This window comes from Egretta garzetta, unplaced genomic scaffold, assembly GCF_000687185.1.
Source record: "Egretta garzetta isolate BGI_Z169 unplaced genomic scaffold, ASM68718v1 scaffold258, whole genome shotgun sequence".
In the NCBI taxonomy this organism is placed as follows: Eukaryota; Metazoa; Chordata; class Aves; order Pelecaniformes; family Ardeidae; genus Egretta; species Egretta garzetta.
Window position 1 is genome coordinate 1,498,965 of NW_009260413.1, and position 25,164 is coordinate 1,524,128.

At 36.8% G+C, this 25,164-nt stretch overlaps 1 protein-coding gene across 5 annotated transcripts in view; it reads right to left on the minus strand.

Moving 5' to 3' along the window:
* The window catches only part of ANAPC10 (anaphase promoting complex subunit 10), a 42,685-nt gene that overhangs the window by 10,356 nt on the left and 7,165 nt on the right, over positions 1-25,164 (minus strand). For 3 of the 5 annotated variants that reach the window (XR_004842627.1, XM_035899166.1, XM_009643633.2), the window contains exons 2-4: positions 20,786-20,902; positions 19,437-19,527; positions 18,535-18,655 (exon numbers count right to left, since the gene is read on the minus strand). Coding sequence is in view for 4 of the 5 variants with exons in the window: in XM_035899166.1 (XP_035755059.1) it covers positions 18,535-18,655; positions 19,437-19,527; positions 20,786-20,902 (329 nt within the window). In the remaining variant the exon portion in view is untranslated. Of the gene's footprint in view, positions 1-6; positions 104-8,056; positions 8,136-15,507; positions 15,511-18,534; positions 18,656-19,436; positions 19,528-20,785; positions 20,903-25,164 lie in introns of those variants that run through there. The other 2 variants (XM_035899167.1, XM_035899168.1) reach the window with 2 other exon arrangements.

The window sequence follows — 25,164 nt, forward strand, 5'->3', positions numbered from 1 at the left end:
AGAAGACTCCTGGTATCAGGGGAAATCCTTCAGACCTACAGGGATTTGGCTCCAATGTGAATCTCAGTTACTTCACTTGAGCTTGGCAGTTAGTATGCTGAAGCTGAAAAAGCAACAAAAAAATTCTTGAGCTTATGCTCTAGAGTGGTGGCCTGGCTGACAGTGTCAAAAATACGTAATGCAGCCCAAAACAAACTTTCTGCTTCAGTTTGTCTACTTCTGGTACCTAAGTTGTTTAAAGTCAAAGTTGCAGATGTACTGGAACAGACTGCATCTGGACAGTCTGGTCCTAAAAATGAATGGTAAAAAAGTTATGGATTGCTGCAAGTCTTCAAACTTTCCAAAATCCCAGCATTCTGAAAGAGGGGTGAGGGATTTTTTTATTTATTATTATTTTTTTAAAAACCAGGGTGCTATCCAACTAAAGTTATCAGTAGCTCAGAGCATTATAGATGCAAATGGGAGAAAGGAAACAGTCCATCTTAAAAAAAAGCCGCAAAAAAACTACTAGAAAATATATAGCCAACACTGCACATTTAGAAAGAAGCATAAATCTCATTTAGTGAAATCAAACATTTTATACCTTTTGGGAAACACTTCAAATCATAAAAGCTTATCTCACTGCAATGTTTTTTCATTTTACAGACAAGTAACTAAGGAGGAGGCCCCATATACACAAGATAGCTATCCCACTAAGTAGGAGTCTGGCAGATGATGACCAACTGATACAAGTAATTTTTGGTATGCTGTGTGTCAATACAGAATAGAACCAGAAGATTCTCTAACAATTATATGTCTAAAAGGATCAACTGTTGTAAAAATGGAGCAAACAATGGCACATGTGATTCACAGAACTGCTTCTTTGAAAATCCTTCCAGTAACTTTTAACTGATCAGAAGACAGGAAAAAAACCAGGGAGACTGCTTTATAAAAAAAGAAAGCATCAAACACAGCAAAACAAAACACTCCACTGTTTCCCAAGTTCATTCCAGCAAATGGCACTATCTGCATTCAAATTTTCTAGTCATAACACGAAATAGTGACAGAACTATCAAAAAAGCCCATCTGGTTAAGTATGTGGACTAAAATCTTCATAACAAAAGAAATAGGGCACAAATTTCTTAAAAATTACTTAAGATGACACATTACTGGCCCTTCTATTTAAATTCTCATCTTAGTCATGAATTGGAGCTCCCTCCCTGCCCCAAAGCACTGAAAGGCCCTACAATTTTCCAATTCCTGTACAAAGATCTAAAAACCTTAGTCCCTCTTCAAAGCAGCATCCGTACAAAATAAGGCCATCATCTCCTACAAATTCCAGGTGAGTCAGGCTACTCCCAAGGAAGACAGTAGCACTTCTATTACTGAAGAAATCAGGGGATTTCTACTGAAGAAAGGCAGGGGAAACCAGGAAGTAGGACAGCAGAAAGTGGAAGAGCAGACAGCTATACAAAGAGAAGAGCAAACAAATTGAACAAGAGCAGTAGAACATACTACAGCAAAGAAGTCTGAAAATATATTAAAAAAAAACCCCTCTCAAGTTCAGGTGAACTTACATTACAAGTGGGGCTGCTGACCAAAGAACGGGACAAGGTGTGAATATAGGCAGCTGCCTTTTACGAAAAGTAATAGAACACCACAGAATCCTACAAGAAAAGGGAGAATAAGCAGAATTTCCTGTAAGAAAAGAAGCAAGTGCTTTAAAAGAAAATCTTATGATAGTTACTTGCTTAGTGATGGCCTTATACAAGAGGACCTTAAGGCAATAGAATTAAGACATCAGAAACAAGGAGACAGAAGAGCATAAAGGAAGAGATCCTATCAGTTTTTCCATACCAGAACTGCTGGGTACAAGCAGAAGCACTATAAATGGACTGTATGGATGCACTGCACAAGTTCATTGCAAATGAAAGTTAAATGACTGAAAAGACTACTGGGAAATAACTAATCTTACAAAGGTGCACAGGTTTGCAAAATGAATGAAAACTGTACTTCCGATGTCTGCAGTTCCCATTTGTTCTATCATATATAATGGAATGATATTATGTTTGTGTGAAAGTGCAAAAAAATCAGCTCATCATTTACCTTCAAAATTGTTTAGCCATATCCAGGAAATATGTCTAGACATAGCTACAGTTAAATTATACAAAGAAAGTATTTCCAAAAAAATCAGATTATGCAACGAATAAAGATTTAAGTGTCTGAAAACTACCCACACTGAGTTACTCTTATATCTAATCATCTTGAATAACTAAGTGGAGATAGCCTAGCGATTATACTTCATGCCTTGCACTTTGCATCCCAGAGAATACTGGGAAAATTAATATGGGAAATAAATAAATATAAGAAAATGGGAATACCACAAAATATAAAAAAAAGTCAACAGTAGTAGTAGCAGACAGCTGCTACCTCTTAAGCACCCTTTATAGGTGAGGGGAAGAAAGTACATCTAAAACAAAAGAAAAACATTCCCCTCACTGAAAAGGGCTCTTATTACGCATTGAAGAGAACTAGATTTCTCATCTTCTACCAGAAGACAGACCCACAAAACTGCATGGCTCTATCATTTTCTGTTACACAAAAATGTAGTACCTGAGTGACTTTAATTGTTAGAAAGACTACAGTAAATTATACTTAAGTGCTACCAAATTAAAAAATCCTACTTATTCTTTATCAGCAAGAGGACAAGTTGTTGCTTTGTAAGACACAAAAAACATTTGGGCATTAAGAGCAAGCATTTCTCCTGGTTCCACAGGAATTACTTGTTTCTGAGGAAGCTGAGAATGAAAGAGGGTTGCCTCCCCTAAACTCAAGGAATTTAAAGACCCTAAACCTATGTAAATAATCCCCAAGTCCTGCAGAAGTATAGTATATAAACAAGTAAAACATTTTTGCATCTGGATAAGGACTCTGTGGATGCAGATACTCAGTAAAGGCAAGTGGGGCAAAACCTGATAAACTGTAACATTACTCAAGTTCATTATAGCATGCCAGATTTCAATAAGCAAATGCAGAGTAACATTTCACAGGATCCAGAGCAGATGTAATGTTCAACTCAAGGAATATTTACCCATTGGAAACAAATGCAAGAGACTGTTGTGAAAACTATTTGTGTAAATTTAAAATGCAGTGCAATGTCTCATCAGAGAAAGATCCCAAATTCATAAACATGTCTCACTGGAGATATATTTTTGTACGAATGAACTTTAGAAGAGAAGAAATGGGAGTATATCTGTCAAGAGGTTCAGCTGGGTAGTTTTATGAGCCAGAATACACTTTCATAAATTTGCAAAGCTGGAATCAGGACTGTTGCCCAATGGAAGCATTTAATTTTACATCTACACACAATTTCTTTTCCTTTAATGTACTGGAACAAATGCAGTAGAGCTTTCACCTTTTGCTTGTGCTTTCTTACAAATCCATATCTAAGTGTGTCCAGAAATATGCAAGACTGTATTTCATTGTTTAATGTGGAGGTCAGACTCTGGACTCTGCTTCTCAATCTAGATGCATTCTATTTCTTGACTTTGCAGGATTCAAAGATTCCTCAAGTCACCATTCACTCCAAGAACGTACAGTTCAAAAAGATATTCAGATGGAGCTATAGTGCTGGGCTAACAACTACCTTACTGCAACATCATGTCTACTATAAACAGCAGTCTGAAATAGTCTTAATGCTACATTCAACAGATGTAAGGACATCAACTCTTTAGCATAAACTGAATGAGAATCGAATACGATTACATTGTGTACGCTCCTGAAGAATGAGGGAGCAGTGGAAAAAACAAAACACAAGAATGACAATTGAAAACTTGCTTACCAATAGACCTATTAAATCCTAAATCTAGAGTTACTGTTAGATATCTTACTGCTTAGAGATGTGAAGTCAGTAACAAGCTGATGGAATTAGATTACAAATGTATGTGAATTACTGTATACCTTAAAGTCCTGTGGGTACATATGCTCCTCTGCTTATTTTAATTCTGCTATGCAAGTAATTCTTTATCTCTTCATGACACACAGTATAAACAAAAAGAAGTAAAATAATTCCACAATAGATGTTCTTACGACTCCAGCAGTGCTGGATTTACCCAAAGCCAATTTATGGAAAGCTCTCCGTTAAACATAGTGACTGTCATGATCACAACAGAGACCTGTTCGAACAGAGGGAAGCCTACTAGAAAATAGTACTGATACGGAACTGCAACACTTTCACAACAACAAAAAACCAAAATATGATTTGATTTAACCTTACTAATTATCGTCAGTAACATCAGCTTGCTAAGTAACAAATTAATCTCAACATAAGAGAAACAAATTAGGATTTTCTGCATTTGCTAGCAGAAATTATCCAAAAAAATCCTTCATACACACAGTTGAATTCAACATCTGACAGATGCGGAGGGTTAAAAAAAAGGCGCATAACAAGTATTAGGGGCTAGACTCATGTTCACTCAAAGACTGTGACTGAGAACAGTGTTCCTAAAAAGCCTCAATAAAAACTGTATTTGTTAACATTCCTTTAACATGAGATATAAAGCACTCCAGAATTCATTCAGAAATAAAATAGGAGTGCGAGATAAACCTAGCTTAGGAATTGGATGAAGAAGGCTAGAAAGCACAGGCCCTCAAGCCAGACATATGCTATATTATTACCCTCATTCTATCCTCTCTTGTGTGTTCCTGCAGAAAATAGGAAAACCCTGGGAAAGGTTTTTCTGATTCATATGCATGATCTGTTATCTTATGACAAAATAAGGCAGAGAATAGTCTTCAGAAAGAAATAAATTATACTTCAGATCTATAGAAACAGTTCAATGCACTACATGGGAGAAGGAACAGGATAAAAACATGTTCCATTTCTGCCTCCCCCACCCCCCAAAAAACTTAGCAAAGAATACGATGTAGATACTGTCTAGCAGTGTTCTCAAAGCTCCTAGGAAACCTATGATTCCTGACCAAAATAACATTTCAGCAGTCAAGGGAGCAAGACCTAACTCTAGAAAGGACTGTCATGAAAGCTCTGAAGAAACTGAATCCCTTGCTCAAGAACTCTGTTGTTTTTTTTTTTTTTCTAGCTATCTATCACTTGCCAGGTAGCATTTTCTTCTGAACCTCCAGCATTGCTTTAACTTGTCAGGTGAACAGCATTCCTTTCCATAACTACTTTCTTAATAACACTGTGAATAATCTCAGTTTTCCGCTAAAATGTTAAGCTTCAGGAATAAAAAAAGAAAGGATGACTGTAATGATAAAACCTCCTCATACATCTACATGAAATACATTTGTTCATCTACTTTTTCCTGAAGTCTGTCTTTTCATTTTTAGAGATACAGAATAATATATTCTTACTACTGTTTATACATGCTAACACTACTTGTGAATTTATGGTAATTTTTGGTTGGTTGTTTTGGTGCTGGCCTGACAAAGCATGGTACATCCGGTGCATTTTATGGATTTGCTTTGGGGTTTTGTTTTGCATTTTTTTTGAAATCTTACTTAGTAGCAGCACCTGGTAACTTTGCCACAAGGCAATACCTACTACAAATAGTTACATCTAATTGAATTTGTGCTGATGCAAATAAAGACACTCTAGAACATGGAAGCCACAAATAGGCCAGAAAATAGTAAGTGGTGGACCAGCTGGCTCCTCATTTCTTCTACACCGGGGTCACTTCCTCCCCCCACCCTGCTGCTAAATGTTAAAAGAAAAGCAGTTAAGGTAGTCACAGGATGTTCCCAGTTGCTGTTGCGTACAAGTTGCTTAAGTGAAACAGAAAATAAGGTGTGGTGCACCAGTTGACCAGCACCACTTGAGATGACAGTACAGGACTTTCTTAATTCTTAGGTATCCTAGAGAGTTCCCATTCCTTTTGTATCTTCTTTTCTTACGCTTAACCCAAATTAAATGTCAACCGCTGGCTTTCCTCTTTGAAGGATTTTAATAGTGTGTTAGCAGTAGCACCCAGAGGGATCAGAATTAATCTTTGATTTGAACTTTATGCACATATTTAGCGCTTCTCACTGACTGAAATTATGTAGTACTCCCTCTAAGGATTACTTTCCACAATTAAGTCTGTGAAGACAATCAGGTGAATCAAAGCTCATTATTTATAATTCACTGACTTTATCCTCCCAATCCTGATCCACAGATTGTGGAAAAAAGTAGCTCAAATGCCACTGCAAGGTATTTCCAACTGGCTAGCGACCTGTCCAGAAAGAGAAAAGTAGGAGTGAGTGAGCAACATTTTACTATCATCTTTGACACAAAAGAATTCTGTTTCAAATCTTCCAAGGAAGATGCTGGCATTCAGTATTGGACTCCCACGATGTTCTTTTACACATGGGATCCAAAACCAGAGCAGATAACTTTGGATTTCTCAGGTCTGGGGAACTTCAAGGGTGGGAAAGAGCATGGTTGTAGAATGTGTTAGGGGGAAAGAAAAAGAAGAGATATAGGCAAACAGCCCTCTATTTAACAATTTCCATGCGGTATACAGGAAAACAGAAAAATATCATTTCGCTTTCAAATATAGATCTGCAAGGCCTCCTCCCTAGCGTGCTGCTCCCTAGGGAGTAGAGTCCCTTGTTCCATGCAGTTTCTTCAAAGGTGCCTACCTTCTTGCTCTGTTAAATAACTGGTAAAGTCAGGTGTCTGGATTCATCCCACAATACTCATCATTCCTCCCCACACTTCCCCAAAAGCCAATAAATGATACAGCAGGCAAAGACAGAAAAGATTCCCAGCTTTCCTCAGCTCAAACCTTGAAGCCTTATGTGACAAGGAACCTCTTCAAAGACCCAAGAAAAAAAAAAAACCTAACTGAGAATCCACACAGCAATTTCCCCTTGGGGACACAGGCAATTAAAATTGTTACCAGAAACCTCCCTTCAAATCTTTATAAGCAATGAAAACTAAAATAGATGTATGACGTTGTTACAGCAATGAACATCGTATGGAAATTCAGAGTGCAGGCATTCCCCTTGTCTATGATAAAAAAAAATAAAAATCTAACTGTGCCCAAGCAACCTGTTGACCTAATTTCTGCAGTGGATTGTAGCACATTCATTCACAAGACATTATAAAAACAGTAATATGAACTCGTAAGTCATTTGCTGTTTAACATGGAAGACCATACCTGGGAGGAAAAGCATTATGCTTTAATCTGAAAAAGGAATTAGATAACCCATACCTAAGAACTAGCCCACTGCCATACTGATAACAGTAAAATGGAGACATACACTTTTGCAATTACTTCACTGAAGGAAAGAGACATGCATGTATATAGTTCTGTGGTCATATGACATGATCTTAACCACAGCTGAGGGGAGCAGGAATAAAAAACCCCACAAGTGAAGTCAGTCTGTAATATTTTTTTTAGATAGATAACCGAAAGCATAATTTCTATACTGGCAAGCGTACACTGACATAGTTTGCCACTGGCAATTGTACTAGCAGAAGGACTTTAGCACTGTTTATTCAGTCAGATAATTATTTATCTTTAGTATCAATGTAAACTATCACACTTTACCTAGCTTGAACCTTATAATCTGGTTTAGAATCATTTCCTTTTCTTTTAACTTTTATGAATCTAGCAAAAGACTAGAAACTGTAATCATCTGTCCCTGCATTAAACCCATTTGCCTACCAGGGTCTCCAACAATATGCCCGAGTGCAGAGAGATTAAAAACAAATGAGAAAATAGATGCTGCTAGACACTACAGTTTGCAAGTGAATTGTATTACACGAATTCTGATCAACCGAGGGGAGTGATCTGATTGAGCACTACAAAGACATTCTAGATGAGCCTGCACACTGAAACCCAGTACAAGCTGTAATGGTGGATGCATTTGTACTGTTATAAAGTGTTAAACAGAAAACACGTTTGCATTAAAAAGGGGGGGAGGAAGGGAAGGGGTTAAATTATTGAAGTAGGGAAACTAAGCATTTGAGTCTCTCCTGTCGTGCTGTCATCTCCCCCTCCACCCACCCACCTTATTCCTCACTCCCATGTTCAGTCTTCAAGCAGAACGCTTAAACAAAGGGAAGAGCATCAAGCTCTTTCTTCATATGGTTTTTATGTTGCCAAACCCAAATCTCTCCTTGCTTCTCTTACTTCTGAAGCATCAATGATCTGCAAGAAGTACCCAGTGAGCCTACATTAGTAAACTGTAATTAGAAATCCCTACAAACTTTGAAAGACCATTGACCAACAAATATCCCAGTGCACTCTCCAAACACAGAACCTTTATTCCAACAGGAACTTTCAGTAAAAAATGATGTGTGAACAGCAGACACTGATGTTCACACAAGCATATTGCATACAACCCAGCAGGCGATTTTTCTGTTTTTTTTGGATTATGCCCTGGAGGTGCTGGCACAATGGAATTTCAATACCATAATTGCTTATTTCTCTGTGTGCCAGCCTCTGAAATAACAGGTAAAAAGAAAAAAAATACACATAAAACAAACATTCTCTTTTTTAAATTACAGGAATCACAAAATAAAATGTTTTTAATTCTCTAGTTCAAACGATGTAATTTATAACCACGACACAAATAGAGAAGAAGCACAAAAGGGAAAATACAGAAATAACATAACGTTCCCAAGGTTCAGTTTACAAGGACCTCACACAAAGTTTTTTTTTTTTTTTGCAACTCTTACTAGAAACAGTATTATTTGCTAAAAATGCAGTAGCTGCCAAAAGCTATGATCCATCTAAAGCAAACATGTTTAAGATGGAAATAGAGTGTTAATGCTGAAGAAAGACAGAATTGAGTATACAAGTTTTCTTTTAAAAGTGTTGAAGCAACTGCAGTACAGTGTTAAGTTTGTTTTTCATCTTTCTGAGCAAAAATTGATTGCATTTGCAGATAAGCACCTGAATTAGAGAGAAGTACATTAAGACAATAACAGAAGTAATCAAATTTCAAACTTTCTAATTAAACCTCTTTTTCCTGCAGAAGGTTATTGGGAATTCAACACTAGCCTTGGTTCACATGATAGAACAATGGGAAAATTTTCCGAATGGTTGAACGCTAACCCTGACAAGTGTGGAGAGCCAACTACAATACATTATATGGTAGCATAACCTGCCACCCACGTTGCTGAGAGAACAGCTTTCAAACACATGCACCGAGCTGTAAAACCACAAAATCCCTTATTACACATTGTCCCTTACTTAAGGTGAAATACACTATCCCCCCCCTTTTACAAATCTTGCTTTTTTTAAACCTTCATCTCTGAAGTTTATTTAGCAGCTAACTAGACTGTTTTGCAGACTTTTTTTTTTCCAAATGCCATTTTTCCTGTTTTGTTTTCTAACCAAAATAAAATCATGTTTTTATAGTACACAGTGAAGCCTGTTATGTCTCTCACTGCTGCTTCTTTTTTAATGCTACTTCCACCTGTGTGACATTATCCAACTTTTTAAAAGGAAATCTGATCTATGACTAATTCATTTGTAAAGCTTATTTCTGGAGTGAAATATTTTCCTTTTTTTAATATGAAGATATATGACTCATCACCAGTAAAGTAAAAAATGGTTCCATAATGCTTTTGATTGGAAGACCAGATATTCTGTTATTTACTGTGATTCTTTTCCATTGTTACACAATTTGAATATATTCAAAAAGATAAACTGCCACAGTATGTGTGGTTATAGACTCTGGCATTCACATAAGTGAACCATTGCTGTAGAATGACAAACATACTCCACCCTCATTATGACATGCTGTGGTTACGAGCCAAACATCTTTGCCTTTTCTGAAAAGGGTACATTATAATAAAAGCAGACGAGCAAAACAAATAATACAAGGGGACGTGAGATATGGTAAAATTAGTAACAATTGTTAGAGAACATAACTCTGAATATGGAAAACTAAATACTTAATGATTTTAGGAAAGCATATAAGCTCATGCTACAAAAAAAGATCATTGGAAAATGCTGGTATATAAAACTGTCTTAGTTAATGATTCCCCCACCAGCACCCCCCCACCACACATGTCTGCTGCCTGAATCATTGCATTCCAAGATAGTTAGAGGATATACACAGTTTCTTCAGGGGTTTTCAGTTGCAATTTTGCTGGCAATGGGAATTTTATTTGCAAGTGTTTCTATTCTACTGACAAGGTCAATTAGTCCAACGAACTATTGGTTGTTCTGTCTGATAGCTCAGTGTATTTATTCAAGCAAGCACTTTTATAACCTACAATTGAATGCAGACAGTTACCCTTGTAAACACGACTGTCCACAGGGATTTTCACTACATTTTGGGCATGTAAAAGAAAAACATGCTTTTCTTCCCTCAGCCTGATAGCACATAAGTTTGATTACAGCCTGAATTTTTTGGGGGGCTACTGTTCTAAATATATATGATCTATTGTACCTAAATATACATATTTGAACCAATTCCTAGGAGCTAAAGAACACAGACATTTGATTGATCTCTCCAGGAGCTCCAAAAATTTGGTAATGCTATCAAAGAAAGACAGATCAGCATCTCTGTTCTATCCAGGCATTAAAAAGAAAAAAAGCCATGGTTTAAAAGAAACAAAAGACATGCTATATGTAGCACTAAGGGTTAAAGGCTACATAAAATGCTTTCACAAAAGCTAGAAGCACTGGGGTGGTGGGGTGGATATCAGCTGCAGAAGTTGGCAGAGTTAAAAAAATTTTTAAAAGGACTATTCCACAGCTCTAGCTAGAATTTTTGTAGGTCAGCAGCACGGCAATGCCACTAACAAAATGTGCGAAGAGGAAAAATGACAGACCCTAGTCTCACAGAACTTTTATCACGTACATGTACTCCCTTCATTCTTCATACAAAATCTTCTTGCAAAGAAGAGATTCTTCATTTTTACTAACTAGGAATGGTAAAGGGGCTAGTCTATTAGTACACTGCTATTCATTATTCAAGTCTTCCCTGAACAAATCCTTCAGGGATATAAAGAAGGTAAGAAACGATCACGGAAAACCAGCCATCTTTCATGGCTGTATTCTACCACTTTGGGTATTATATACAGATACTACAAAAATTGAAAAGACTACTAAAATCATCTGGGAAGTCTGTAGTACAGGAGACAATCACAGAGATAATTAATAAGGAAATATGGATTCTATAAAGTAATAAGCTTGGTGGACAACACAGAAGTATTCACAGTACATTAAATCTCTAATAGCTATTTAATCACTGTTAAAGCACCACTGAAAACAAATAGCTTTTCTGAAAAACGTTACCAAGAGAAGTTGAGTCAGTATAACAAACTGCTGAACAAAAGGGAACAACAAGGTCTTAAGGACTGGAAGGGGGAATGCTTTATTTTGGCTTAACTGAAGAAGGAACTTCATGCATAAGTGTGTATGGTGCTTTACCTTGGTTTTGTGGTTTGGTTTTTTTGTTTGTTTGTTTGTTTTTTTCAGTAGATGCAAGTTATACAAGTGCAAACCAGGCAATTCTAGACAGAACTAATTCATTTGAACAAAAATGTCAAGCATTCACAATCTGGTACCAATGAACATAACAATTACAAATTTCAATCGATCAGGTATAAATTAGACGCAACCCAATGTGGACTTTGACTTGGGATATTGGTTCAATAGCACAGATTATCTGTATAGACTAAAAATAAATAACCTGACCTTCCTATAAGATGACTAATACTATTACCATTCTGTAACAGTATTATCATCCTTCATACTTAAAAAAGAGTATTGGAGAATATGCTCATCTAAATTTGCAGTTGTTTCCTATACTATTCTATACTTGCTATAAGGCCACAACTCCATCCTGACCTTTTTTCAAAATCCTAAGTTCAAGTATTTGGCCCTCTCACACACAGAGCACTATCTGCAACCTGCTCCTGTTTACCAGAGAAAGGACTGGAAGTTGTTTATAGTATTGTAACTAGAATACACTAACAGAGGTTTGCATTAAAGCCTATGAAAAAATCCCCCCATCATATTGGAGGACAGTTTCCCTGCATTGATAAAATACTACTTATTTTTTAATCTGAAGTTAAGCAATCCATAGCAGAAAGATTTTTTACAGAAGTAAAATATATAACAAACAAGCTTTTAAAGAAGGCTCTTCAAATCCTCCTACTAGAACTTCATCACATAAAAGATACGAAACCATGTAACCAAGCACTTGCTACAAAACAGGGATTACACAGCATAACATAAATTATTAATGTCAATTTGATTAGTAAGTTATTTTGCCTTTTCTCATTGGGAGTGGAGAGAGAAGCTCTTTCACTTTTACATAGAAAGTCATACACATTTTCTAATTCCTTTTCCATGGTAGAACTTAGATTGAATGATCATGAAAAAGGTTATCATTCCAGGCAAGGTTTTCACATTTATGTAAAGTTATGTGCTTCAGTCAGTTCCTAGCCTCTATATACTTGAGTTCCCTCGAGGAAAGCTCTGTACTTCATCAAGTTCCTGCCTTCCATGAAGCTGTTGCCACTTTCTTTCACATGGCTTTTCCTCTGCTTCAGAAGGTAAAGTCAGACTGACAGTATTAAAAATACAGGGCCTCTTTAATATATCCTTGCCTAATTGAGACCCTGTGTTGCAAGAAAAAGTTCCTTCACAGATTCATTTTTGAATGCTGGGATACAAAAAAAAAAAAAAAAAAATCTCTTTCTATATGCAACACATACCTCAGCATAAAAACAATGCTTATTTTTCTCTTTTTTCTCTAAGATCCAACAGAAAAGATGTTTATTTCTCTTAAAATATCATTTCAGAGCAAGATAAGATTAAAATGCTTAACAATTTTATGATGCATGGACCACAATCTTCCATTCTTCAGAATTCTTCTAGATCTAATGTGGATTTCACTATTTGTACACACATACTTCGTATGAATAAAAGGCTATTTCAATAACTGCATTTCTCATGATTGCATAGTAAGCTCTGTTCCCACGCGTTACCACTCCAGGGTATAAAAATCATGAAAACTGCAATCCTGATCATAATTTCCACAGTTTGAAGCATATATGACTTGATTTCCATAAGCAGGTCATATGATGAGCAGGTCATATCATCTACAGTGATGACAACATCGGCAGGGAACAGTGATATGACATGAAGTTAACCTTTCCTTTGTAAAGAGGGGCTCATGCAAACATCCCAGTTGGTGACTCACAAAATATCCTCTCTGCTGGAAGGTACCAACTGCATCAAATGGAAATAACCCTGCTTCCGAAACTTGACTCTTACCCTTCACATCAATCACAAGGCAATCACTAAACAATACCAGTGGATCATTCTACTTGCTGCTTTGCAGATTTCCAGTACTGGTAAATTTCAGAGGTACTGTCTGCATCCTGATGAACTACATCCATATCCAGCTAGCATAACACCAAGATAACAATCAAAACGAACAAGCTGATGTGATGACCTCATCTGCAGAACATCCTAGAGACAGACAAGACAGGCTACAGTTTGAAATTCTATAGAACTAAAGCAAATTCAGTCTTTTCTCAGTATCAAGTGTGGTTTGGAGAAAGCAGACTGAATATTTTTAATTGACATTCTGAACCCAAGAAATAATTACGGGTCAGAAATGCATCTTTTCTTATACAAAGAAAGAATATAGAGGAATGGTTTCTAACCAAAGTATTTGCAGCCTTGTCAGGAATCTAAATAAAGCATTAATAACTCAGTACTCCACCTCCAGAGGAAAGCAGTTTAAAATGCACCTTCGAGATGTCTGATCAGAGACTCAGCAGCAATACATTTTATCGATTCATTAGCTTGCAGCAGTCCTATGGCAAGTTAGCATCTCCTTGTTCTTCAGTATCTAAGTTTGCTCCACATACAGAAAACGGGTTGAGATTGCTAGCTGTTGAATTTCAGAAAATGTCTAGAAAAGTCCAACCTCTTCACTATAAAATCACTGGACACTGCAGGAGTAAAGAGATTACAACAGGGTCAGGCTTCCTTAACTGCATGTTGAGAAAGCTCCCAGTTTGGGCATTCCTCTGGTTGGTAATTCCCTGCTCTAGTGCAGAATCTCTGACATCAGTGAAGAAGCGGCCCTGTCCGTGGTGCTTGGTCACAATACTGCACCACCAGGGAGACTGCTGTGCTTGAGACAGCTCTGGAGCATCTGGTCACAAAACACCAAGACCAAAAGGGCTAGAAAACAAAATGAAAACACAACAGACAGCAATCCAACAAAAGAAAAAGTTGAAACAAAGGACTCACACTGCTGCCAGCAAAGACGTATTAAGACAACAGGGCTTCCACCTGAGTCTTCAGAGCTGTCTCAACAGCAACTGAATTAAAACAAGCCTCTTCCAGAGCAATGTTTAATACTTAGTATCATTCTTTAGTGCAAAGGCTGCTCCATAGGACCTCCACTAACAAAGTGCCTTCTTCCTACATAAGGGCTACACATCACTGCCCAGTGATGGATCATTGCGTACCTATAAAGGTTGTTAACCAGGGAACTTGCGCTGCTCCAGCAGCATTGCTTCAGACTGAATGGCTTCTGAAAGAAGCAAAGAGCAAAGACCTTGCTTACTCAAGTTACACAAAGCCATGATGCTATCTGTTTGTGGATTTACCCTACTGCATAAAGAGGGCCCATTCACAGCCAGCAGATTCCTGTCTCCCACCTCCAAGTGGGTATTTCCGACCCTTCCCTTTTAGGCCTGAACATTAATACATCTTATCTGCCACATGGATCATTACTATCCTTAAGCAATCTGAAAAGCAAAGTACACGTAGCAATGCCATGCACTAGCAATGGTTTGGTCCTATCACAAAGCTTGACAGTTTCTCTGAACTACACAAACAACTAAATGAAAAGCATGTCCCACTCCAAATCAAAAATCATGGGAAAGTCCAAAAAGTGCACTGGAAGAGCTAACCCCTACTGGAATAGGAAGCAAATTATACCTGTTTAGCTGCATCTTACCTAGTTACAGCCACGACATATACACATCATTCTATTGTTGAGTCCTTTACCAGGCACAACAGAACAGAAGACTTCATCTCTTTCAGGAGGGGTTCTGCCTCTTTAATCCCAAAATTAAAGTAGTTTTAACACCAGTGGCTTCTCAGATGTGAACTAATGCGAGAAGTGGCTATTTTCAGAAAGTCTGACCCGCACCTTCCCTGAGTGTCTTTTATATCCAAAGATGTAGAACTGGCTAATACTAGAGTTTACAGGTATCTTGCTTTGCTGTGTAAAGTCCCTACATTATAGGCTGACAGCAGAGGCCATTGAAACTACTACGTGAATATAACCTGAAATCCTGCCCGCACTTAGCATCATAACAACCTCTTTATGGCAAGATGACCTAAGTGTCTTGGAGAGGTACAAAGGCAACAAGCAGGTGAGCATTATTTGAAGAGACCAGAAATCTCTTGCAGCCAACTTTTCACTCATAATCTTTGTGTGGGTTATTTTCATATCATGAGAAAGTGTAATAACTTAAATTACATACCGAAGAGTCTAGATGCTGTTCCAAAAAATGCCCCTATAGACTATCTTGCCCATCCAGACTGTTTGCACCATTATGTGGGAGAACTCTTGAGACTGGAAACAAGAAAATATTTGCTCTCCAAGCACAGCTCTGATAAAAAGGCCCTTAAGTCAGAGGAGAAGGCTTACTGTACACATCTTAACTGTAGTTCTTCCAGCTGAGCAAGGGAATAATACTGCCAGATTATGACAGCTGTTCTCACCCATAGGATGGGGTACAAATTACTTGTTTCTCAGTGGGGAAAAAAAGAAACCAACCTCAAACTTTTATTCAGAAAATAATTTGATCTTAGGTTCCAGAAAGGACATACCTACATAACAGACCACAAACTAAACTATTCTTATATTAGTGATAAAACCCAGTCTAACAGCACATTGCATTGTTTTGAAAATAAGACCATTAGGAGGAAAACACATGGAGGCATCATAGGACTTTCATTAGACATTATGAGCTGGGCAAGCATCCATGGAAAAATATAAAATTATTTAGCTGGATTTTCCACCTAGTTAATCAGTCCTGAAGCCAATGGAATCATTGTATAATTAAGCAGATTTCTCTAAAGAGCTCATAACAGTTCACACTGCTTTAATAACCTGCTTGTGTGTCAGAGAAGCTGAAGAAAACAAAGTTTCAAGACTGAAAGGAAAACTTAAGAAACACGTTCTGAGTATCAAGCAGTCTAGGAAATATGAAAATTGATAACAATATTTAACATTGCAGTGGCGACAAAGTCACTGGTATTTTATAGCATTGAACTATTGTATCTCATTAGTAAGCAGCTTGACCATATTTTCATCTCAGTTTTGAAGTAAAAAGCATATGAGCATGTGGTATGCATAAAAATTACTTGCTCTCATGTAACATATTAGTCAATGTATTATAAAAGATACTAGTAACTTGAATAATTTAAAGTGCCACCTTTAACTAAAGAAACTATGTATATAATCCTGTGTTTAGCAAGAAAAAAGCTAAAGAAATCTTGCCTGAAAAACTGCAAGAAGACTAATTATATACTTAAGACGACTTATACCTTTCATTGTTTCTATGGATCTCTAACAACACATATACAGTGGTAAACTTCCACTTTTTGAGGGTATAAGAAACTTCAGTTATTGCAGTTATAGGCATAATGCTGTACTAAACATTATTATAAAAGGATAATCATTTAGTTATTAGAAGAGTAGACTACCAGCACAAAATCAAACTGATAATTAAGGACAACAATGACATCTAGTGGACACTCAGAAAACAGACTCGTAGCCTAACAAGGAAAAGATCCAGCTGCTCTTACTGTCATATGACATGCAACTCCCAAATTGCTACAATGCTATTAAGAAGATTAAAAGACAGAATTTGCAGCTGATGAAAGTCAAAGTAATGTGATGATTCATTTATTTCAAAAGAATATCTAATTAAAGAAAAGTCAAGACCCTTCCATTTAAGATTCAGGATAAAAGTACAGGTCAAAACTGGAGAGAACATCACAAATCATTGAAAGTATATAGATAGATACATAGCACCAACATAATAGATGCATACATGTTTACTTTCTATTCCTACTGCATCTACAACTTTCTATTTGTAAGTTGCTCTTGTTGGGACTTCAAACACCGAATAACAAAGTGAAAACAACAAAAAAATCTCAAAAGTAAAAATTCAAAGCATTATTTAGCACCTCCATTTTCTCATCATTCTGATCTTCTGTTATTGTAATGCCTGCCATATAAGGGAGGTAAGTTAAACCTTCCCACTATATCAGTCAATAGCTGCTGAGCTCCAGAGAAGATGAGTCTCAAACATGAGGCTATAGGAACTCAAAATTAGCAAAAAAACCTTCCTACTCATGAGTTACCTGATTAGTTTACAAGGCTTTTACTGTTTACTAAAAGGCTAGCAAAAGTAAGCAGTTAAAGCAACTCAAATCTGATTTCAGTTGTTCCATCAAGGAAATGTTTTTTGGCTACGAGCGTCACCATGAAAAAATATGGGGTTTGACTTTTGTAAATAAAAATTTATGTCCCATTCCAAGCCTTAAGCATCAAATGTCATATCCATATCCAGAAATGGAAATTGGTTTTTGCATTATATTGTTAAGAACAAAAATACTGCATCGCTTCCAAAATTTCTACATCTCAGTGACTGTCCAGTATAAAAAAAAGCATTGCAAAATACTAGAAACTATATTCAAAAGTAAAACACTTCTGAACACATCTGATTATAATTTACATTAGACTTCCAATTTAAATTGGTATCTTGCATGCTTTGTGCATGATTTTGGAAAAGTTGGCGTTGTAGTTCCCCTAGCTCTCACCAGCAGTAGTGGCTTGTCAGCTATCAGCAACTATGTAACATTCTCACTTACATGAAGACTCTCTATCCAGTAGAATACAAAGAAACCTTTGCACAACTGATTATCAGGCCTTGTGTCCCAATTTGTTTGCTAGGGTCTCAAAAGTGAGCTTGAATCAGATGTTACTAGTTAACAAGAGTACATGCAGCCTGCCAAAAATGAAATCCAAACTCCAATGATATTTATGCACCATACACAACCATAACTAAAACCTGTAGTTTTAAATTTTGATTCCTAGTGGGACTCAATAGCTGAGCAACCCATTCATGAAAACTTGAATTCATGCCTTTTTTTGGTTTTTAAGTCTAAAAATGCAATATTTAAAAACTAAGTCTCCCTTTTCATGTTTGCAATGCATAGGGTTTGCAGATATTTGAAGTGAGATCCAAGTTTAACCAACGCTAAACAGCCCTGTTCTGGAAAACCCCACTCTTGATACATAGATCCTGTAATGGAATAAAGTCTGTTATAACCATGTCGGTAACAGAGCCTGATAAAAAGAGAAACCAGCCTAGTAAATCTACAAGATAAAACTAAAAGCAAACATCAAAATAAACCCAGCCATTTTCCCCTCTCAGGCACAATGCTGTATTTTACCTCCAAAACCAATTTTACTACATCAGACGTTCTAATGAGAGAGGACTATTTTAAGACAGAAAGCAAAGCATCATTGACCTACCCGGATTTCCTGGAGATTATGAAAATTATTGCCTACTCTGACAGAGATTTTGCTCGGAGTGTAACTTTCATCAGATTTGTAGTCTGCATAAATACATAATGTCTTCACTGTTGTTTTTCTTCTGCAAGAAGCAACAAAAGCTATGTAAGCATAGTAAAGAAAATATTCAGGGCGAGTTTGTTGCTAGTTTGTAATAACTAAGGATTTACACAATTCTAAAACTTAATACCAGTGTGTCTACTGATTTACAAGAGCCCCACTGTTAAAGTAATAAGGTTTTTTCACATTGTTATGCAGAGAGTTGATTTTCACTGTTCTCCGTCTGCCATCAGAAGTGTCAGTGTACCAAAAAAATACAACAAAAGGCCAGGATGCCAAATAAGCACTTGTACGTAATGAAGCGTATCTTTAGCTTATCAGATATGGGCTATATTACTATACCAAAGAGTTCTCTAGAAAGCAAATTAAAAAAGGTTACAAACATCTAACTTGATCTTAAGAGTTTGGTTAAAGAAAAAGGACTGAAAGTATCCTACACAGAATAGAATAGGAAAAGGTTTCTCAATCAGTTAAGTCATACAGGACTACCTTAAAAACAGCCATCTACCCTTCAAATTACACTCAAAGACAGAAAGTCAGGACACAGATGTCATCTTAGGTAGGTAAATGTGAAACTGTTACAAGTGACACACTATTAAACATTCCTTTTTATTGCTTATTTAGGTATTTAGTAATCAAAAATATAAAATCTCAATTTCATAAATGCTATCTAACTGGCTTCTTACCAGCTGGTAACAGGATTAACCCAGGAATCCTTGCACTTCCAAAATTCCTACCTTGGTGAACAGTAATTAATAAAGTTACACAAAACACCCTAACCCATACAGAGTAATTTTTAATACCTAAATTGGATGTTCACCAAATGAGGCTGTGATCCATCTGACTGCCAGTAAGTTTCTAGATTATCATCTCGCAACTGATCCACTCCAAATCCTAAGAAAAAGAAAATGTGATAGCCTTGAATATCCCATTTCTGTGATGCAGACATCACAGACATAACTTTTCTTCAGCTATTAAAAAACAAAATGTGTATCCTAAGTTATAACATATAAGGAAATATTTCTAGAAATCCAAGTTGTGCCTATGTTGTGCCTATGATTTTGTGACACAAAACAGAAACAGGGGAATCTGTCAATCAAAGCTCAATACTTGAGTATCTTTACAATCTTATCTCCCATTGAAGTCTGTGGGGTTTGAACATGTCTTGGACATATTCAACATGTCTGGGAATTTCAAATGATTAAGTAGTAATTCATGCTAATTTCAAGAACAATACTTAATGGTTAGGCTTTTCCACCTATTTTATAATCCAACTGCTGAATTAAAGGAAAATCATTAGCAGAGACCATTCATTTATTATAAAATTTTAGCAAAGTATAACATTTTCTTTTCAAGTAGTCTCCTGAAATATTTTTACTTTTTCAAGTTAGTAGCTGTAACAAGCAATAGATGCCAAAAACGGTATTCCTGAAAGTTTATGCTGACACATTTAAAGAAACAACTCCAAATCTTTAGCCTTCCGTTCAGCCTGAGCACAATATTGTGACGTAAAGGGATCATTGACTCTAGGCTGCAGCAAGATACCAGATCAATTCCCAACAGATGTTCCTGAAATAGCAACTCAACCACCTCAATGAAAAGAATACAGGTTTTCAGATATTTTGAGCAGGTATAAGCTATCATTAACTGCACCTCAGCATCATTTACGATAGTTTCATTTTACTTGCAGAATTTTAGGGAGCTAGGCTATAGCTGTTGAGTCCACACAAAGTTTGGACAAAACACTCAAGCTGCCCAGCTGCACGGTTTTTCTAAGTTAAAAATTGAAGATACCCAGGCAAAATGCCAAAGCATAGAAACAATTACACAGTGCTGAGGGTGTTTCCACTCACATGGTCTAGTTTGTTGACTGTGCAAGTAAAAAAACCAATTTAGTGTAAAGTCAGTAAAATATCTGTTTTGTTAATACGAGATATTTCTTCATGGTAGGATTTCTGATATAGTTACAACTTTCATACTGCATCAAACATAGACTAGGCCAAAATTATTTGTAGTAGCTACCCATACAGCTTACACTACACCAGTTTTACCACTACACTCAGTATGTGTGTCTTCTTATCAAAACATAAAACATTATATACTTGAAGAAAAATGTACATTCAACTTTTTACACCATTTGTTGTGATTTTACCTGGCTTACAGGATGAAAGAGACCAAACTGCTTGTGAGCCTATTTCTCTAACAGTACCAGTCCTCTCTAACTGCTTTGGATCAGCACCAGGTGGTGTCTTGTTTGGGGTAGTCATTTCTAGTAAAAGAAAGCAAATGAGTTAGTTGATGCATTTTTAGCTTGATGGGACAATTAAAGGGTTGTATTTGTTCATATAGATGCTTTAATTCTTTGGCCTCACACTTGTATAATAGTCTGCAGAATATGTGGTTTATACATATACACGTATACATTTTTGCATGCCTGTAGAACCTTTTATTTATATATAATAAAATAATAGATATAAAGTAAAAAAATAAAATATCTTTAAATAAGAGGTTCCAGATGCATTTAAATTTTGTGTCCTTCATCCAATACACACACGGAACATTCATAAGACAAGTTTTGTTTGTATCATTCCAATTCATACATAGAGTCAGGGTTTCAGGATTTGGTTTTTTTACAGTTTTGTTTCGTTGTTTTTAAGAAAATAAAACAGACCCTGTTGATTTAAAGGCTATAATACAACTTCATTGGCACCCCACATACACTTAAGAGTTTTCTTAATCTACAAGTTCAGAAGCCTAATCAGAAGCTAGATCAAGCCTGAAGATACTTCTCCTTAGAAATAGGAAATGAGAGTTCAAACAAATTGTGTAGTCCCTAAGTTGGTAGGGATTGGTTATTGCCACATTTATCCATGGTCCATTTCTTTAACTTCACAACTTCACCTGGAATCATTAACCTGTGAGTTGCACTGCTCAAGTAATCACACTCAGTCTCAAAACCCAGGCTACTGCCATATATGCTACAACATTATCATGTTGGTTTTCATTTAGTATAGAGCACCTTACTACTTTCTAGGAAGTAGCTTAAAAGACTTTAAAAAAATATTCCAAAGAATCGTAAGTTACATGCAAGGAACTACATTAAAGCTTAAAAATTACATGTAAAGCACCCAAGAGTCAGGGAATTAGAATGACTTCTAATCCTTTGCTTACATCCATAATATCATATTATGCTCTGCTAAATCTCAGAAAAGGTCTTCCAGTACCTCTCCTAGATAGCAAATGAACTAGGCTGGTGGACACGACATCCAGACCTTACCCACTACAGAAGTGATACAAGGCAGAGACAAAGTTTTCTATGTAAGAATAACTCTGCAACTAAAAACTCTTTGTCAGACACAGAAAATCTGAATTCTGTAGTGTAAATCGCTATCTGCACCAAGCATTTTCTGTTGGCCTTTGCCTTTTTTTATGTTTGCAAACACAGGCGTCAGACAGATTTACAGGGGTTTTTTTCTACTTTCTCATATACAAGACTGCAGTCCTGACTACCATAAAGTAGAAATAGTTACCTGTGTAGTATAATCTAAGTATTGACAACAGGAAGTATCACAAAAGGCCACAAACAGAAAGCCTTGCTCAAACACCATCCTCTCAGAAAAGTGGGCTGAACACTACACAGCTAATCCTACAGATATCACACATATATTCACATAGCTCACAGATACACTAATCCTAATGCCATCCAATTAAAAAACCTTATCCAAAGATATGTTTTAAAGTCCTTGCCCATGCAGAAAAATTTCATTCAAAAAATATCGAACTATTAAAAAAATGCAACAGGCAATCCATTCAGCCATTCCTATAATGAGACTCTAGCACATAAATCTACCCTAGTCACTGTATTTAAATATCACATTATCTGTTTTAAAACTTTTATCTGGTATTTACAATAGGCTTTTTAAATTGTTCTCCACTGAATTGGCTACACCATAAACCTGTTAATATGTAAACAGATTATAGACTAGAAGAGAAAATAAGTAACTTACTCTAGTTGCTACTTAATACAACTTTGAATTTATTGATAGCAACTTCAATAAAACACAACTTCAAGTATTCTCATCTTCTAAGAATTTAAAGCAGTCCCAGAAAAAAAAATTACAAAACACTTAGTTCACAGCTACCAGAAGAACAAATATTTTTCACTGAATCACAGAGTGGTTTGGGTTGGAAAGGACCTTTAGAGACCATCTAGTCCAACCCCCTTCTAACATCAAAATTCAAATTACGTTTAGTAAGCAACGTGGAGACTATTTTCCTGTACTTACAAATTTCAAAGCTCAAATCACCTACTAGTCCAAACTCTGTGCTAGTTTGTTGCATTTCTGACGATGAACCAACTAAGAGAGGTTAGTTGCATTCATTTTAATGCTCAGATTTATACAGAAGCCAGCAATGCTGTTCTCCCCACCATTAAAAATATACATAAGAAAATTGAACTTCACAAAGTAAAGCTAAATTATTCCTCCAATACAAAACATCTCTTGAATATCATCACCAGCAAGTCTTCACACTCCTTTGTTATTTTGATTTAAAGAGAAAAATAACAAAAACCTCCAAATCTGAGTCACACCTTCATTCCTAAAAATATCTGTTGTCAGATTAACAAAAAACACAACCTTAAGACCTAGGGAGTATGCAAACATCCCGTTAAAACCCACCAAAATAAGGTAAATCACAGTGTCCTGGGTTTGGCTGGTATAGAATTAATTTTCTTCCTTGTATGGCATAGCTCTGTGTTTTGGATTTAGGATGAGAATCATGTTGATAACACTTGGATGATTCAGTGTAAGCACTGCTCAGCAACAGCTAAGTCAAGGAATTCTTCAGCTTCCCTGCTCTGCCAGGGGCACAAGAAGCTGGGAGGGGGCACAGCCAGGACAGCTGACCCCAACTGCCCAAAGGGCTATTCCAGACCATAGGACGTCATGCTCAGTATAGAAACCAGGGGGAGTTGGCAAGAGTGGGGGGCCAGTGATCTCTGCTCAGGGATGGGATGGGCATTGGCCAGCAGGTGGTGAGCAATTGCATTGTGCATCACTTGCTTTGTATATTCTCTTATCATTATTATTACTATTTTCCTCTGCTGTTTTATTAAACTGTCTTTAACTCAACCCACGAGTTTCCTCACTTTTACTCTTCTGATTCTCTCCCATCCCACTGGGAAGGAGTGAGCGAGCAGCTGTGTGGTGCTTACTTGTCGGCTAGGGTTAAACCACAACACACAGAAATTACACTGTAGACTCAGATTATCTCAGGAAGTGGATTACATGTGCTTTCCAGGAAAATTACTAGAATTGTATGCAGAATCCCTCAAGACAATGATGTTAAGATTTCTTCAAAGATTTGGCGCACACAGGGGAGTCCTAAAAAAAAACTTAACACTGTCAAGATTTACATTGCACTGGTTCACAAAAGTTTGAGGCATACATTTTGGGGATCTGAAACATACAGCAAGAAATGCCATCCAAGTTTCCTACTGTCTTAAACTGAGCCTGTTTCCTTCTATCTAACAGGCAAAGCTACTCAAGATCCAGACTTCAACTCCAAACCACTGCTGGCAAGTCAGTCAGCCACAAGTTGTGCATTAGTGATGTGAAAGACAGAAAATCTTTGAAGTTTGAACTAATGAGTTGATCGAGTCAGTTTTTCATGACAGAACTTCTGTTTTACCAGTTTAGTAACTACATTCTGGATAGTTTTGCTAACGCTTCCCAATATTCTAAGAATTTTAAAAGCAGAAAGCCAATAGTACTAAGGAAAAATAGTACAGCAACAGGCCAGCTCATTCAAGTAACACTTTTGGACATTTTACTAGCAGAAGTACAAGTACCTCATTTTGGACAAAACAAACACTTAACATTAAAAGTAATTTAAGTCCCCAAATAAAAAAAAAAACCCAACATTTTCTTAGCACAAGAAAATAATGGAATAAGAATTGTTTTTTCTTATCTTTTTCAGGCTGTGTAAACACAAGTAATCTGTCTAGAAGCCCGTCTCCTCGACAGGTGCTGAAAAATGGAGAGACACTGCATCTACAGAAGCGTTGGCTGGAAACACCTCCAATTTTCCAATGCAGTTATTCAAAAAGGTCATGAATAGGCTGCTATTTCCTTATTAACAACGTTAATATATTAATCTTAATGACATGATCAACATCACACTTTCAGTTTGCCACTTTCCGCTACATGGAATGCACATCCTTTGATCAAGACAAGAAGGCAGTTAAGCTTTTTTCCACCCCCTCCTTGAACTCTTGTTTAATATCTTTATCAATGACCTGGATGAGGGGATTGAGTGTGCCCTCAGTAAATTTGCAGACGACACCAAACTGGGTGGTAGTGTTGATCTGCTTGAGGGGAGGAGGGCTCCACAGAGAGACCTGGACAGGTTGGATCGATGGGCCGAGGCCAACTGCATGAGGTTCAACAAGGCCAAGTGCCGGGTCCTGCACTTTGGTCACAACAACCCCATGCAGTGCTACAGGCTTGGGGAAGAGTGGCTGGAAAGCTG